General features: G+C 62.6%; 1 protein-coding gene across 7 annotated transcripts in view; it reads left to right on the top strand.

The window, feature by feature from the left end:
- The window catches only part of KCNQ1 (potassium voltage-gated channel subfamily Q member 1), a 329509-nt gene that overhangs the window by 39650 nt on the left and 273200 nt on the right, over window positions 1–16659 (top strand). For 6 of the 7 annotated variants that reach the window (XM_037011470.2, XM_037011475.2, XM_073217330.1 and 3 more), the window contains one exon: window positions 12737–12827. The exons of the other annotated variant lie outside the window; for it this stretch is intronic. In XM_037011470.2, the coding sequence (XP_036867365.1) occupies window positions 12737–12827 (91 nt within the window). Of the gene's footprint in view, window positions 1–12736; window positions 12828–16659 lie in introns of those variants that run through there. 7 annotated transcript variants of the gene reach the window in all.

Below are 16659 nucleotides of genomic sequence, written 5' to 3'. Positions count from 1 at the left end.
GGGCAGGGGAACAGCTCCAAGCGGGTGTGGACAGGCATGAGGAGGAGGCCCGGAGGAAGCGAGAGTGTCTGCCCCAGGCCGGCTGGAGAAAGGGGAAGTGGGCACTTCCTGGAGGCGTGGACCCTCCAGAGGCCGAGCTCAAGGGGCAGGATGCATGTCTTGTCCCAGGAAAACCACAGAAAGTACCCATGTCAGGCGCCTGTCACCTGCCTGCCCCTCAGTCACACTCCTCCGTGCAAATGCCGAGCCCTCCCTGGGGGCCTGTGTCCCCTTGCAGTGGGGGGCACAGTCCCTGCTCCCAGGACCCTGTCGCTGCAGCGTGAGGCTGCTGAGGAGCTGGGGGTCTGGTGCTGCATGGGGCTCTACGCGGGCTGGGCCCTGTCTCCCTGCCTGGGCCCAGGGGCTGGAGGGCTCAGTGTCCTGTCCCAGGCCGTGTGTGAGGATACCACTCTGGAGTGAGGGGGTTCCGGGCCTGTGTGGCTCACCCCCTCTGCCCCAGTCCCCTGTATGGCCTCTCAGTGCCCACCTGCTGCTCCTCCACATGTCACTGGTGTAGCCCTTGAGAGCCAAGCTAGGCCAGCGGTGGGTGGGGTGGGTTTTCTGCAGGTGGGAGCCAGCTGGACACAAGCTCTGGGCCCTTGGACGCGGCCCCCTGGGTGTGGGTGTGGTCTCCTGGGTGATGGGTTGGGAGGCAGGTTAGCTCGGGACAGTGGCCACTGGCCAGGGAGCCCTGGGGCTCTTGGTGACTGACCGTTCCCACTGTGCCAGGCTGGCAGAGGCACTGTCCCCGGTCCCAGTCCCGAGACCTTCTGTGGGGAGCAGAGCAGATCCAACCGCAAGGGCCAGGTGAAGGGCCCAGTTCAGGAGGTTGGCTTGCCCTGTGGTGTCCTGTCACGGAGTTCCTGTCCTGCCAGCAGAGGGCTGTCCTGGTCAGGTGGCAGGGCACAGACAGTGGGGCTCCCCTCCTCTGCGGGAGGGCTGGATGGGTCCTGGCCTTGGGGAGGCGGCCAGGCTGCCCCTGGCCCCTGTGTCCCAGTGTACAGGGACAGGAGGAGGGTGTCCTGCTCAGGCTGTGGCCGAAATTTGGGGCCCATGCCCGGGCTTGCTCACCCCGAAGAGAAGGTTGCTCCAGGAGAAAGACATGAAGCCAGACCCTTGCCTGTCCTGGGCCACCTGTGGGTTCTGAGAGGCCTGTCTCTGCTGGGGAACCTGGGCCGTGGGCTGCAGGGCTGAACGGTGGTCCTCGGCCTCCTGACAGGATGACTTGCCTGGGCCGATTGCTAATGCTCGGTGTAGGCCTGGCCCAGGGGTGCCTGACGTGTGGGCCTGTGCTTCTCCATCCCCCCCAGGTGCTGACCTGCCTGGGCTGAGGTCTCTAGGGGCTGGGAGAGGGGTCAGAGGCCACTGAGACCCTGACCCCCTGGGATCCCCCAGGGTGGGGGTGGGGATATGAGTTGAGGCCAGCTGTCTGGGCCGCTGTCTGCTTGGTGGGCAGTCGGCCACCAGGCTGGGAGGTGTACTTGTCTCTGGCAGGTCCAGTCTGGGTGTCAGGTGGGCTCTGCTTTGGGTGGGGGGCTACCAAAGTGGGCTTTCTGGCCTCTCAGAAGGGACCCCCACCTGTTGGGCAGGGGCTTGGGCGCTCGGGCACTGGGGAGGGCAGAGAAGGAGGCAGGTGGGTCTAGGCCTGAGAGGCTCCTTGTCCGGCCTGTCTGGGCCTGGGTGGTATAGTCTTGGCCCCAAGGACAGATGTGCTGTCCTGGAGTGCCCGGGCTCTGAGTGGGGCGCTCCCTGGCATGTGGTGAGCGAGCTGAGGCTGCCGGTCTTCACCCCAGTGGCCCCATCTCAGCAGGGACCCCTCCCAGGCCCCCTCCCTCATGCCGGCTTTTCCCCCTTGGGGGGATCCTAGGCCTTTACAACCGGGCAGGACCAGAATGAGCTGGATTTGAGTGGGCCTTTCAGCATTCTGAGCCTTGGTTTCCCCACCCAAGAAAGGGCATCTTCATACCTAACTTGTATTAATCAGGGTTCTTCAAGAAACCAAACACCGTATGTGTGAGGAGGGGAGAGAGTGTCCTTGTTTAAGGGATTGGCTCACGTGACCTTGGGGGCTGCGGGTTCAGTGTCTGCAGGGGGTTCCGGCTGCAGCCGTGGGGAGGGCTCCTTCCTTCCCTTTCGGGAAACCTGTCTCTGCTCTGAGGCCTTCCTGATGGAGGCCCGCACGCTGCGGAGGGAGACCAGTTTTATTCAACATCTACCAGCACAGATGGCAGCCAGGTCTGAAAAGCTGTACGTGTACACTTGCATTTGAGCAAACATCCCGGCACCGTGGCCTGGCCAAGGAGGCCCCGCTCTCATCCACGTGTGGTGATGAGCCCCCTGTGGGTGCCAGCTGCTGGGTCTGCAGCCTCAGTTTCCCCATCGATGGGGTCAGAGGGTCCCCCAAGGAGGGGCTCGGTGTCCATGGGTCCTTGTAGGGGCAGCTGCTCCTGCATAGCTGTCTGTCCAGACTAAGCATGGTGTCTGTGGGGGCCTGCGGAAGTCTGTGGGGCCTGTGAGAGACTGGGGGGGGGTCTGTGGTGTCTACAGGGCCTGTGGGGGCCTACCAGGGCCTGGCGGTCCTACATCTGGTGCCCCTGGAGCCGGAGAGAGCTGCCCAGGAACACCTGGCTTTTGCTGCTACCTGTTCTGCAGGGGGACGGCAGCCCCACTCCTGCAAGGTCACTGTTGCCCTTCTCGGCTGACCCCTGGTGTCCGAGTATCAGATGGGAGACCTCAGCCCCGAGAGGCTCCCAGATTTCAGGGGCCACATGGGAGGTGTGGGTCCTTCCTGGATGGGGGCAGCCAGTTCAGCTGTGGACAGGAATTGGCAGTGAGGGTTCCACCCCCTCCCTCCATGTGCTGGGCAGCCCTTGGAGGCACAGAACCCTGGGGTCTGCTCCCAACCCCGGGTGTGGCCCAGGTACCTGCTGGCCCAGGGCCTCCCTGTCCAGTTCAGGTCCCACGGACACCAGCAGGTGTGCTGGACCACAGGCACCTGCCAGGAGGACCTTCGCATCAACCTGGCTGGGGCGATGCCTCCCTGCCTCTTAGCGCCTCCTCCTGGGTGCTCTGCAGGCACTGGGTGGGTTATGTTCTCTCCTCTCTGGGCTTTGCCTCTACTGTGCCCTCTGTCTTTGCCAGGCCCCTGCCTGAGAAGCCTTCCTTGATCACCCCTTCTGTAGGGAGCGGGAGAAGGGAGGGAGGCGGTGGGGGGAAGGGGTGCCCAGCTTGCAGGCCCTGCCGGCCCATGTGTGCAGCGGGGTCAGTTCCATGCCCGTCTCAGCCAGCTGAGGAGGGGGCGGGCAGTGCCCAGGCCTCTCGGTGACCCCTGGGGAGGCCTGCTTCCCCTGCAGCTCCCCCACGTGGTGGCACTTGACCAGCCATAGAACTGGGTGGTGTCTGCTGAGCCCCTTTGCTGGGCCCCAGGCTGCCACCTGCTCCATCGTTGGGCTGCCACTGGTATGGGGTTGGTGTCAGGAACAATGCAGGCCAATCTGACGGCAGTCACGGTGACCCTTTACTGAGCATGTGACACACTCCCACTTTCCAGTGGGGAAACTGAGGCTCAGAGCAGCTTCTGTTTCCAGGGACCCCTCCAGTCCCCTGGAGTGAGGCCAAAGCCCTCCCAGTGGGGCAGGGGGTTTCCTTTAGCTGGAGACCCAACTACAGCAAGAAAAACTCAGGCTAGACACAAGGAGGGACTCCCTGATCAGGGGTGAGCCCCAGAGCCCCATGCCCTCCTGGCAGCAGCGGGGCTGCATTGACCTGGCACAGGTGCTGGGGTCACTGTCCTTCCTTGCGCCCTACCTTGCTCCCTCTGGGGCCCTGGTGGAGGTGTCCTGGGAGCCCTGCCTGTGGCCTTGACTCTTCAAAGCTGCCGCCCACACTGTGCCTGGCTGCCTCTGTGATAACCCCTTGCAGGGCATGTGTAGAAGGTGCCAGGAGAACAAGCTGCTGTGACCCCACTGGCGGGGGCCTTACCTGCCCAGCAAGCTGTCTTTCCTGTGGGAAAGCCTGCCTGGCACAGGCCCGTGTCTTGAGCCCCCCTGGTGTCTTGAGAAGTGCTCACAGGGAGGTGCAGTGACAGCTGCGACCCTGCGGGTGGGCTGCCTGGCCCTCTTAGGTGCCTGCTATCCCATCCCCAGGCCAGGGGCAGCCCTTTGAGGGTGGGCTGCGGAAGGCCCAGAGGCCCTGCCACTCCCAGTGGGACCCTGGCCCCTGTCTTCCTGGAGGCGTGAGGTGCGGGGTGGTGGGCGGAGGTCTGTGCTGGAGTCCGGAAGACCTGGAGTCCCATTCTCTGCTGGCTGTTTGGTGCTGTGTGACTCTGGACAGCTATTACCCTCTCTGAGCTTCCCTCTTCCTCCTGGGACGAGGGACAAGGCCCAGTTCCCCTGGGTCTCGTAAGGATTGGAGTGGACAGGGTCATTCCCACCCTCCTGCCACACTAGGGCCTTGGCCCCAGTGGGCACAGGGGCTCCCTAGCGAGAGGATGTGGGTCCCAGATCGGTGGGTGGGTGTCCTGTTGTCTGACGTAAAGCAGGCCGCTCGCCTGTGCGCCCTGTCCGGCTGGACACTGCAGTCCGGCTGCCTGCACTTCAGGGGCCTGTGCCGGGCGCCGCAGTCCCCCCAGTCACCTCTCCGGGACTTGGGCTATTGGCAGCACAGGCCTGCAGTGCCTCTAGCTGGGGAGCCCCCGGGGCTCAGGCCATGCCTGGGGGCTGGGAGGGGAGCCCTGTCCACCTGCACTGGCTGCTCAGAACCTGAGTGCCGCTGCTGGGCTGAGCGGCCACTTGGTGTCCTCATGTCTATGCTCCCTATGGAGCCGCCATGAGCCTTCCTGAGAGAGCGTGACCCTGCTGTCCCCTGGCCTGTGTTTCAGGAGGGGCCCTAAGGAGAGGGTGTGGGCTGCATTCATGCCCAGCACTGCCCAGCCGGGGGCCTTGCTGAGCCTCAGCTGAGGTGGGCACAACGGGATAAGGCGGTGGCTCCTTGGGGTTTGATCGGGCTGAGGGGCTGAGGGCATGGGCCACCAGGCAGCGGTGCGTGACTCTGCTGTCATCTGCCCTGGGGTTGGTCCATTCCTGGGGCAGCCCCTTCCCTGCTGCCTGAGCTGTGTCCTGGCCCATGGGAAAGCCCCAGAGGTCTGCACGGTGGAAGTGGTGCCGATAATCCTGTTCACTGAGCTGAGTTTAACCTAAACGTTCAGTTAGTCATTCAACAAACATTCATGTGCCAGGCCCCATGCTGGGCCTTTGAGGGAACACCAGCAGATGGGCTCTGCCCTGGGAGCCCTTGCTTGGTCAGGTAGGCAGCAGGGCGGCAGCAAGTGGTCACTGGTCTGATGAGAGCAGGACAGGGGCCCCAGGGCCCAGCAGGGGCATCAGAAGGGCTTCCTGCCAGGAAGCCCAGGCCTGTGGGGGGAGTGACGGCCAGGAAAGCAGGTTTGGACTCAGACTTCCTTTCCAGGTTCTTCAGCTTGGACAGGCCGGGGTACTTGCATTTCCTGGGACCGGTCCCACTGCCCAGTGGACCATGGACGGTTGAGGCAGGAGACCCATCAGGGATGAGCCGCAGATCCTGTGTGTGGCCTCAGTGGCTCAGGGAGCGTGAGGAGGGAGCGTCCTGTCTCCCAGGGTCCCAGCCCACAACACTTTCAGAAAAAGTGTCAGCTGACACCGGAAGGCTGAGGGCGGCCAGGAACAGGTTTAATCTTCTAATGGCTCCTGGCGTCTGTCTAATGGGATCAGTGCCCATTGGGCCTTAGGGAGACAGTGACCGGGAACCGTGCCCCTCTGTGCCCGCAGCCCATTGTGCTGGCCTTCGGGTTGTGGGTCGCATTGCCCAAGTGAACCTTTTAAAGAAATGAGACATAACACAGCTCAACAAGCTGGTGGCAGTTACAGGGTGGTGCAGGGGCATGAGGAGCTGCCCGGCGGGAGGGGAGCCAGTCTGCGGCCAGCACAGGGGGCCTGGGCCCTGCCCCGCTGGCTGGGCATGGTGCCTGAGCGTGGCGCTAACAGACAGCAGGGTGTGGTGGCCAGGCGGGCAGCCGGGAGCCAGGCAGGGGCTGTCGTGGTGTCAGGGGAGAGCTGGGTTTCCTGGGGGTGGGGGCCGGGTCCCACCCGGCCCCATGTCCCACTCTCCCTGACGTGATGTGTTTCAGTGTGCAGTGCACAGAATGGTGACCTCAGAGCAGGTCCGCATCTGACCCCTGTGAATGTGACCTTACTTGGAAATAGGGTCTTAACAGATGGAGTTAAGTAGGGAGAAGGTAAGAAAACTCTGACAATATTCCCAACTGTGTTTTAAAAGCAGTTGTGACAGTAATAGATATTTCCAGCTGATACTTAAATGCTGGTCTTTAAAAATTCACCAAAGATTCTATAACAATTATCATAACAGGTAACTTATTAGTTTATTAAATACCCCCTCTATATTGTAGTAGGGTGAACAATGGCCCCCAAAGATGTTAGACTCCCTGGAATGTGTGAACCTGACCTTAGGAAACGCGTCTGTGAAGGTGTGGTTAAGGGTCCTGAGACGAGGAGGTGGCCCTGGGATACCCAAGTGAGCCCTCGGTCCAGTGACAGGAAGCTGACAGAAGAGGAGGGCCATGTGACCACAGAGACAGAGGCTGGGGGGACGCAGCCACAAGCCCAGGACGCCTGGAGCCCCAGAAGCTGGACAAGGGTCTCCCCTGCCCAGGACAGCTCCACTGTGGTTCAGCCTCCACGCGGTCTCATGTGGGTGGGATTCCTGCTCAGAGGCCCATAGTGGGGGGTCCCGTGCCTGAAGGGGAGGCTCAGTCTTTGCCTAAAACTGGGACTGGAGGACAGCCCTGTGCTGAGCCAGCAGGGGTATACCCAGGGCCCTGGTGGCCCTGTCGGTGGCCAGGCCTCTTGCTCCACAATCCAGGGCCCTCTGAGGGCCAGGCAGCCTCCAGGGGAGGGCCAGCTCCCGTTTGGGCCCTAGAACCTGCTGTACCTGGTCCCAGCCCCGTCTCCATGTGAGGTGCTGGGGCACCTGTGGCCCGGGGCTTGGAGGGGGGCCTTGCCTAGCACCCAGCACAGCAGATGCCCAAGGTGTGAGCTGAGACGCATTCAGCCCCACTGTGCATGTGAGCTGTGCTGGGCGCAGCTGAGCGCCTTGGTGTCTCTCTTGGTTAGTGTTACTCTCCACCCCGGGGACAGACTTGGCAGGACCGGAGGCTGCCCGCTCCGGGAGTTCAGGATCACGTGCTGTCCACGTCCAGGGGAGCCTGTCCTTCACCTGTTCCGGGGAGTTTGCAGTCTTCAGTGTGACTTGTACAAAGACAAGCCTCTACGATATGGCTGGGGGTGTAAACATCAGTACCTAATCTATTAAATTACACATTCCGAACCCTGGCTGGCCTTGGGCCTTAGGTGGTTTAACAAACCCTTTGTCTGTTTATCTGCTGCTGAAGGGCCTGCCCAGCTGGGTGGGTGTTTGAACCTTGCTCTGCCTCGTAATAGGCTTTGTAGATCAGCCGTCCAGGGCTTGTGTATAAATGTCATTTGCTTAGTTTCTTTTAAAAAAAATGTTTTTTTAATTGTTGTAAAATACACATAATATTAACCATCTTAACCATTTAAGGGCACACTCCGTGCGGTCTGCAGCCATCCCCACCACCTCCAGACCTTTCCATCTCCCCAGACTGAAGCTCTGTTCCCCCAGACACCTGCCCCCAGCCCAGCGCCCCCACCCACTCCCCTGTCCATGGATCTGGCGGCTCCAGGCCCTCCTGGGAGGCGGTCACGCAGCGTCTGTCCCTCTGTGTCCAGCTCGTTTTTGTCCAGTGCAGTGTCCTCAGGACCCTCCTTTTATACATCATACATAACATTTTTCCTGGACCAACCACTTTGCAAGCAGTCATGAAATTTTTACACACTTGGCAAATGAAGTGTGCGGATGCGGCACATCTGTTCTCTGCAATGTTCCGACACCGCACGGCCCTGCCCAGAATCTCAGCTCACGGCCTCCAGGTGACCGACGGCCAAGTTCTAAATTGCCTTTGTATGAGGTTCTCTTTAATGATTCTAAACCACTGGGAAATGTGTTGGGTTGAAAGACGCCCCCCCCCCTGTGGGCTGGAGAGATATCACCGTGGGTGCTTCCCGGGGGTCCGGGGACATCCCCTGCCTCTCCCACCGCAGGTGCGGACACCTGGGGAGGGAAGAGCTGAGGCCCCAGCAGTGCTCCACTCTGCCTGCTGACGGCCTTGACCCTGGCAGGGTGCCCGCATTCTTCTGTGTTCTGGTGCACCTGGCTGCCGCAGGCACTGAAACGATGTCCGATAACGCTCCGGACGTCCCTCCAAGCTGGCACTGGCAGCCAGCACTCCCGGGTGGCCGTGGCACAAGCGGGGCTTTGTCCCTTGGGAAACAGTGCTGGCCTTGCCTCTGACGCCCTCCTGGGGAGCTGGTCAGGCAGCACGGGGGCTGCGGTGGCCTCTGGGGCATTGGGGTCCTTTCCCCTGCTGGTCTCTTCCTCACCTGCACTGTCCAGGAAATGGGTCCCTCGGCCTTCTGCCCCTCGGCCACAGTCCCCTGGCGGCCTGTGGCTGCCTGGTTTGGAGCCTTGGGTTGGAGAGGTATGCAGGACAGATGTCGGGCACCCCATGGGCAGCCCTGTCTCACGTCTCTGAGGCTCCCAGCCCACCGGGACAGGACGGAGCAGAGGAAGGCACACTGGTTCAGTGATTTCTTCTGAAACTAGCACAGCACATGCAAATAGCTGAAGAACAATTGGGCCCCAGAGCACAGCACAGCCGATAAAGCACAGCACGGGGTTGTCCACATCAGGGGACACCAGTCCCTGACCTCTGGGAAAAATACGCAGCCAGCGCAGGAAGGGCTCCTTGGGCCGGCCCTGCAGGCACCCGCCCCTCTGGCCCAGGGCCTGCACTGTGGTTCTGTCTGCACAGAGGGTTCCCCGGGCACCTCTGACCAGGGGCCTGGGGTGATGCATGTCTCGGGGAGGTGGCCACGGCTTGTCCACAGGTCGGGCCACTCTGGCCAGGTCCTCCCTTCCTGGGCAAGGCTCACTCAAGAACTTCTAAGCTGTTGCCCCTCTGCCCCCAGCCCTGAGCTCCCTGTTCCCTGAGTGCAGCTGGCACGGGGCACCGGGCACCGGGCAGGCAAGGCCTCTAGGCAGCCAGGATCAGAGCCTTGAAGCCTGGGGGCTGCGTGCATGGAGCTGGTTCACAGTGATGCAGACCGTCCCTCACGCAGGGCCTCTGTGTTCTTCCATACAGTCCCGTGAGCTCTGGCCACTGCCTTCTGTCCCGGGGAGGTCCTACTAAGAGCAATGATAAGTAGTAGATTGCCAACCTGGTGGCGAGAGAGATGGGAAAGCACAGCTGGTGTGTGCAGGGCCTAACAGGATGTGGTCTGGTTTGCTACAATGGTGGCACCTGCCCCCTTAGGCCTTGTTCAGCTGAGATGCAGCCTGGTGGGAACAGGTGCCCACTGTGGGGCCCCCAGAGGGGCAGGGGCACCAGTGGATCCTATTTACTTCCTTACAGACCATCCTGGCCATGCAGCCTGGAGGCCATGGGCCCCAGGAAGCTCTGGTCTTGACCCCAGCCCAAGAGTGACCCCTTCACTCTGGGCCTTGCTTTATTCCCATGGAACATGAAGGCTTAGGGACAGGGTGCTGGGCGCCTCAGACAGGCAGCTTTTCCATGGGGGTGACTGTCGTTCGGCTGGATCATGGCCCTGCCCCTGTGAGAGTGCGTGGCAATGGGGCTCTGGCGGGTGATGAAGTGAAGGATTTGATGGGGGCATCAGATTACCCAGCCCTCAGTGCCATCAGGTGAAGGGGGTGGCAGCGGGCCAGTACCTCAGAGGTTGGAGGGAGATGCTCACACTACGGAGCTTCCAGTCCAGGGACCCCGCTGTGCACATCCCTGGCAGTGACTGGCTCTCTGGTCACAGGCAGCGGTTTTCACCCATCTGCTCAGAGGACAGGGCCTGAGAGCCTGGTGCTTGTTCTGGGTCCCAGGGAAGTCACACCGACCCCCGAGTTGCTGCACCGCTGCCCCTCTGCTCTGCCACCCGTGGCCCTGTGGGGATGTGGCCATGGGTCCCGGCTGGTGTTGGTGAGGACACTGAGGCAGTGGGACCCGCTGTGCCATGTGGCCATGGGTGGTGGTCAGTGGCACTGTGCCGTTGGTGTAGCTGCCTCCTGGCCCCATCTGCCCTCAGGTGCCTGGGGAGCAGGGCTGCACGGCCCGTGCCCAGTGGGCGTGCTGTTCTGGCTCCTCTTGGCAGATCCAGGCAGTGCGTCCCTGAGGGATGGGGTGGGCTGCAGAGTGTGGGCTGGTGCAGGGGGCACGGAGTCAGCTGGGCCCTCCCGGTGGAAGGTGAGCTGCATGCCTGAGGGGTGGCCTGACCTCAGGTAGACACTCACACCCCCACTGGTGTTTGCCTGTGTCCTTAAGATGGTAGGAGCCTGTGTCTCATCCGCCCTGAAGAGGGCTGCCCTCAGGGTCTGGCAGGGGTGCCTAGGAGCGTCTGTCAAACATCTTCACTGCAGGCTGGGGCCCGGATACCCCTCCAAGCTGGCAGGAGGGTCCACAGAGCCAGGACGTGTGGAGAGCAGATGTGTGGAGTTCCTGGCAGGAGGTGCTGTGTGTGCCAAAGCTGGAGGTGTGACACAGCCTTGGCGTTTGGGGAGCTGGTGGTGTGAGGTGAGACCCTGGGGGGTGGGAGCCGGGGCTGCAGCCCCTGGGGGTCCTGCTGGGAGCTGCCTGGGACCCGGGGCGTGGTCACACTGTGCCTCATATCCGGTGAGAGCTGGTGGTGTGGGCAGAGGGACTGTGGCCCGCTAAGACACGACGGTGGTGACTGGGCTGCAGAGGAGGGGCCAGCATGGGCATGAAGGAGGAGCTCAGGGACTGGACGAGTTCGGGTACGGCGGGCCACGGCTGTGCACCAACTGCACACGGGGCCCTGACCCAGGGCTGGGGGACCTGGCAGAGTGTCACACCACGGCCCTTCTCTGGAGGTGCTTGTGGCCAGGCGGGGTGCGCAGCATGCAGTGGGCGAAGGCCCAGGCCCCAGTGGTGGTACATGAGCACGAAGGGTCAGACCAGGGCGTGGGGTGAGCTGGGTCCTGTCTGGCATATTGGGGCTGGCCCTGCAGGCCCCGGTGTTGGGGTCCCCCGGGAGTCATATTGGGAGTAGTGTGAAGGCCAATGGAGCCTTACTTTGGGGTGTGGGGTGGGTGCAGTGGTCAGGGTGAGGGATGAGGCTGGCAGGTGGGGTGTGTGCCTGGTTGCTCTGCAGGTCCAGCCTGTGTGAGGGACCTGGTGTCACTGATGGCAGAGCTGCTGGGGGGTGGTGTGCCCACAGGAAACCCAGAGGCCCGGGAGCGCGGGCAGGGTCTTTGGGCAGGTTGGTCGGCTGCCCCTGCCACGGGAGCTGTCGCGGTGGCCTGAGTCCCACCTCCCCCAGGAAGCAGGGTTGGGGGATGAGCTGAGAGGGTTGGCTGGGGTGGGGAGGGGCTGATCTGGTGAGGGGACAGCCCGGGCCTCCCTGGTGGGCACATGGGGCTGGGGGTGGGCTGAAAGCACTGGGGGCAGCAGGGGCTCAGGTGGGGAGAGGGCCAGGGCTCCCAGGGGCTGGGCAGGGGGCTGTGGCGGACCTGTGTGGTGGGCCGTGCAGCCGCCCACAGCAGTGTCTGCTGGGGTCACACGGCAGGTCCCCTGCTGTCCTGTCCCCGAGGCCCTGCCAAGAGGGTGCTTGGGGACCGCGGAGCCCCCAGATGCCCCTCTGCCCAGGCAGGAGGAAGGCTGGGTCTTGGCCTGGCCGGGGCCCTGGAGGGTCTGCCTCAGGCAGCAGGGGCCCCTTATCCCCTGCCCAGGGGTGGTCACAGCTCCGCTCTGTGACCTGGTTTGAGGGGCATCGTGACAGTACCTGGGAGCTGGCCCCAGGCCAGGGCCGCAGCCTCACCTCCCCTTTGCTGAGCTCCGGGGCCCCAGGGGAGGGGATGCGATGGGAGAGACCTTGGGGAACCCCAGGCTTGGGGACACTGCATCAGTGTGGGAAGGAGCGGGCCCTCCCTCCCTGGCAGGCTGGCTTCCATGCTGCGACCTTGGGCGCCCTGCCTGGGCCCTGGCTGTCCCGGAAGCAGTGAGGGGACAGCTGCACTGAGGCGGGGCCACACCGCGAGGGCTCCTGGGGAGCCACGGGGCTGGGGCTCAGCACACCCATGGATGTGTGCACTGACACCACTGCTTCATCTTAGAGCACATCACCCCCAGATGGAGACCCCATTGCCCCAGCCATTGCTCTCCAGGCCCTCTGACCCCATGACCGCGAGTCTGCTTTCTGTCGCCCTGGGTGTCCCACTCCCCGTTCTGGACATTTTGTATAAATGGAATCACACTGTGTGCGTTCACGGACTGGCTTCTCAGTGTGACGTTTTCTGGTCCATCCCGCGGCGGTGTTTACGGCCGAGGACAGCCACGGTGTGGACGTGCCATTCTCCAGGCCCCGTTCACCAGCCGGGGACAGCGGGCTTTGGCGGTGCTTGGAGTCCTCAGACCTGGGGAGGGAGGGGCTGGGTCCGCAGGTGTGGGCGAGCACCTGCGCCCCGGGCCTGGGCTCGTGTGTGGGGGACAGGTGGGCGGGAGCTGAGCCCCGGAGCTGACCGCGTGCCCTCCTGCCCGCAGCTTTCTCATCGTCCTGGTCTGCCTCATCTTCAGCGTGCTGTCCACCATCGAGCAGTATGTCGCTCTGGCCACAGGGACCCTCTTCTGGATGGTATGTAGCCGCGGAGGGACCGCGCGGCTGTCACAGCCCCCCGGGGCTCCGCTCTCCCAGGCGCCTGGGCCACTGGCCTCTCCCGCCCGCACCATCAGTCCGCTCTAATGTCCCTCATGCTGGCCACAGCTGTGGGCTCGCCCTGATACTGGGGGACTGGCGTGTGGGATTCCCACCCTGCCTCCCTCGCTTGCCAGGGTGGGACCATCGGGTGGGGGGGCTGAGGAATGAGAGGAGCCTAGAGCTGGTGGTCTGGGAAGGCTTCCTGGAGGAGGGGGCTTCTGAGCTGGGCCGGAAGGGAAGGATCCGAGGCTGTGGGCATGAAGGGCTGGGGTTGTGGGCAGCTGCCTGCCCAAGCCTGCACTGTGGCCTTGGGTCTGGGTGACCCCTGACCTGGGTTATGGCTGGTTCAGGGACCCTGCAGCTGTCCCAGCCCCAACCCCCCACTTCCTGGATGGCCCCTTCCACCACCCTGTATCTTTCCTTCCCAATTTGAGGTGCCATTTTTATTGTAAACCAGATGTCCGGATGCAAATGGACGCACTTAGGGACTCTCCTGTTCTATTCCACTGGCTCTGCTTTTCTGTCTCCTGAAACCATTCTGCTTTGATGACACGGCACTACAATCTGCTGTATCATGTGGTTTAATTTCTCTGCACAGTTCTGCTTTTTCAGGGCTTACCTGGCAGTTCCTTTGTGCTCTTCCCAGTGACCTTCACTGTCAACCTGCCTAGCTCCCTGAACACGTCTGATGGCATTTGCTGAAGGAATTTGGGTGACTGACGTCTCTTTGCTGTGGGGGTCTTCCTGCTCACCGTCGTGGTTTGCCTGCTTATCAGGAGGGTTTTGTGGGTAGGTTGTGTTGTATGAGGCGGTTGTTAGGTTTATCCTGTAACAACAGTTACCATTGCAGCCGGGGCCTTCCACTGCCTCTGGAGGGTCCTTCAGGTGTCTGTCAAAGCCATTGATCCTTGTCACTTAGGCCTGTGACTCGGCTACGTTTTGTTATTGTTTTCTTTGGTGTCCCCTCTGCTCCCTCAGCCATTCCTGGATACGGGACTGCAGCCGGCGAAGGTACCAGTCGGGGTGGTGGAGGGTGCTGTTCGGTGCGGCCCTCTGGCCTTACTGGAAGTACGTGCACTGTGCATCCCCTGAAGGAACTGGCCAGCCTCGGGGCAAAGGGGTGTGTATTTTCACAGGGATGGGAGGTGTCTTTCAGTCCGTGTAAGGGCGTGACTTCGACATGGACTTTGCCAGTTGCCAGGGACTTGCCCGCATCCCATGTGGAGGTGATCCTTGCCAGGGGGTGTCTGAACGCTGAGTCACCAGCCCCTGGGATGGTCCCCGGGCCCTCGTATTATTGTTCTTATTGACCTGTTAGGCTATGCTTCCCCATATGAAAGTAGGGACATGCTTAATGGCACAAGTAGGGTGGACATCATCCCAGTGAGAGTGACAGGCTTTTGGGGTCACGGAGCACTCTGCCTCCTCCCCACTCCTCTGGTTCTGGGGACCCTCGGGAGCAGCTAAGGGCCCCAGCTCAGCCCATGCAAAGGCCCTGGGAGCCGCAGCTCCCTGCAGAAGGTTGGCCGCTCCTGCACTCAGGTGCTGCGTCAGCTGCCACCGGCCGAGAGAGATACGTTCCAAACCCCTGCTCTGGGGGCCCCGTGGCAGACCGGGCAGCCCGTCTCCCCGCAGGGGAGTGGGCAGGAGCCACGCTTCTGTCTGTCCTGGAATATTGGGGGGCGGTTCTCCCCACCTGCCAGACCGCAGGGGGGGGGCAGTAGGTGGGGGATGATCAGGCACAGCCGGCCACCTGGTGCTTGGGGTGAGCACAGGGACGTCTGAGCCCCAGCCTGGGCCCTACGAGGCACGTCACCTCCGAGGGCCGCTCCTTGGGTCCCTGCCTCTCCTGGTGGCCACGGTGCTGCAGCTCCTCATGGGGCTGGAAGCCAAAGCTTCGGGAGGCTGTGACTGGCAGGGGCAGGAGACTGCTGCCCGGGTTCCGAGGTTTACCTCCAACTCCTTCCCGTGGGGCCTGGAGCCCGTGTGTAGGTGTCCTGGGGCAGCTATAGCCGAGCACCACAGACGGGCCTTAAACCACGGATGTGTCCTCTCCCAGGCCTGGGGCTGGAGGCCGAGACCCGAGAGCGGGCAGGGCCGACTCCCCGAGCCTCTCCTGGGCGTGTGGACACCGTCCTCTCCCCGGATCCTCACGTGGCCGTCCCTTTGCACGTGTGTGTGTCCTGATCTCCTCTTCTTATGAGGACGCCAGTCACACTGGGTCAGGGACACCCTGTGACTTCGTTTACCTTAATCCCCTCTGTACAGATGCCACCTCCAAACAAATCACCTTTTGGGGTGCCAGGGTCAGGACTCCACCACGACTTTGGGGGACACAGCTCAGCCTATAAGGCCTGCTGGTGATTGGCCCCCTTCTGCCAGCAGGTCCACCCAGGTTTGATGTGGCCGTGATGGCCTTGAGTCCCAGGCTGATGTCGGCACACCCAGTTCCCCCACCCCCCAGGCCCAGCATCCAGCCACTCATCCAGGGTCCTGGGTCACCAGGTTTGCACAGCTCAGGCAGGGCCTCTGGGTGCCGCTGGGAGGGTGGGATGGAGCCCGTGAAGCCTGCAAGGACTTCCTTTCCACCTGCCAGGCTGCAGGGGAGAGGCGGGAAGGGGGAGAGCAGAGAAGGGTGGGGGTCCCCATGGACGCACCCTGAGCTGCTTTGGGCATGAACCCTGGCCCAGGCATCCATGCAGTATGCCAGTGGAATCCCAGACCTTGTGTGGAGGAGGAAACCAGACCAGTGGAGGGGTTACTCCCACGACAGCCCTGGGGTGGGCGGCAGACCCTTGGGCCTCATCTGGTCTGGCCCCCAGTCCTCTTGGACCGGCCAGGAGGCCCCCTGGCCCCAGTCGGTGTTTCTCACATTCAGGGAGAGCTCACTGTTGAAGCTTCTGTGGGGCAGTGCACCCCGGCACCAGGGGAGCTGGCCAAGGGCTCCTGCGCCATCCAGGCAGCCCCCTGCCCGCTGCCTGCCCGAAGTCCAGTCATCTCTGGGGCCCACCTGCCACCTGGTGGCCATTCTCTGAACTGCGGGCACAGATCCTCCAGCTGAGGATGGGGCTCCGCATGGGCTGGGCCGGGAGAGGGCTGCAGACCTGGGATGGGGGCACCAGTGAGCAGCTTCCCTGCCCCAGGTGGAGAGCCACTCCCACTGTGGCCCCACCTCTCTGTCCACTTCTCCGAGTGCAGAGACCCCATGTGGGCGCCCTTGCGCACCGTGAAATCATACCAGCCTCCTCCCCCTGCCACCCCTGTGTCCCACTAGGCACCCCCTCCACACACCAGCCATTGGGTAGGGAGGACTTTCTAATATGAAAATCTGATCATTCCAGAAGCTCCCTATGGCATTTAGGATAGCTGCAACTGTCCCCCGCCCCTAGGTGCCCCACCTTCAGGCCCCCTCCTGCTTCTGTCCTCCCCTCCCTCCACCCTGCTTGCTCCCTCTGCTGTCTGCTGACCCTTGGATGTTCCCTGCTGCCTTTGGGCCTTTGCACATGCTCTGCTGGCCGCCTGTTTCTCTGGCATGTTACAGGACTGGCTTCTTGCACACTTTAAGGCCTTCGCTTGGCTGACACTACTTCATGCACCCTTCCCGACCTGTCGTCTTCAGGGTCCCCATCTCTCCCTCCCATAAGACCCTGCTCTTTCCCAACAGTCTGGGTGTGTAGGGGCTCCATGAGTGGGTCCACGGAGTCATCTCCTCGGTGGCACATCCCTAAGGGCAGGGGCCCAGTGGCTGTGCTCATCCCACCTGCCCAGC

This window comes from Manis javanica, chromosome 11, assembly GCF_040802235.1.
Source record: "Manis javanica isolate MJ-LG chromosome 11, MJ_LKY, whole genome shotgun sequence".
NCBI classification, from domain to species: Eukaryota; Metazoa; Chordata; class Mammalia; order Pholidota; family Manidae; genus Manis; species Manis javanica.
Note: the sequence above shows the minus strand (reverse complement) of the source record. Positions and strands in the feature narration are given on the sequence as shown.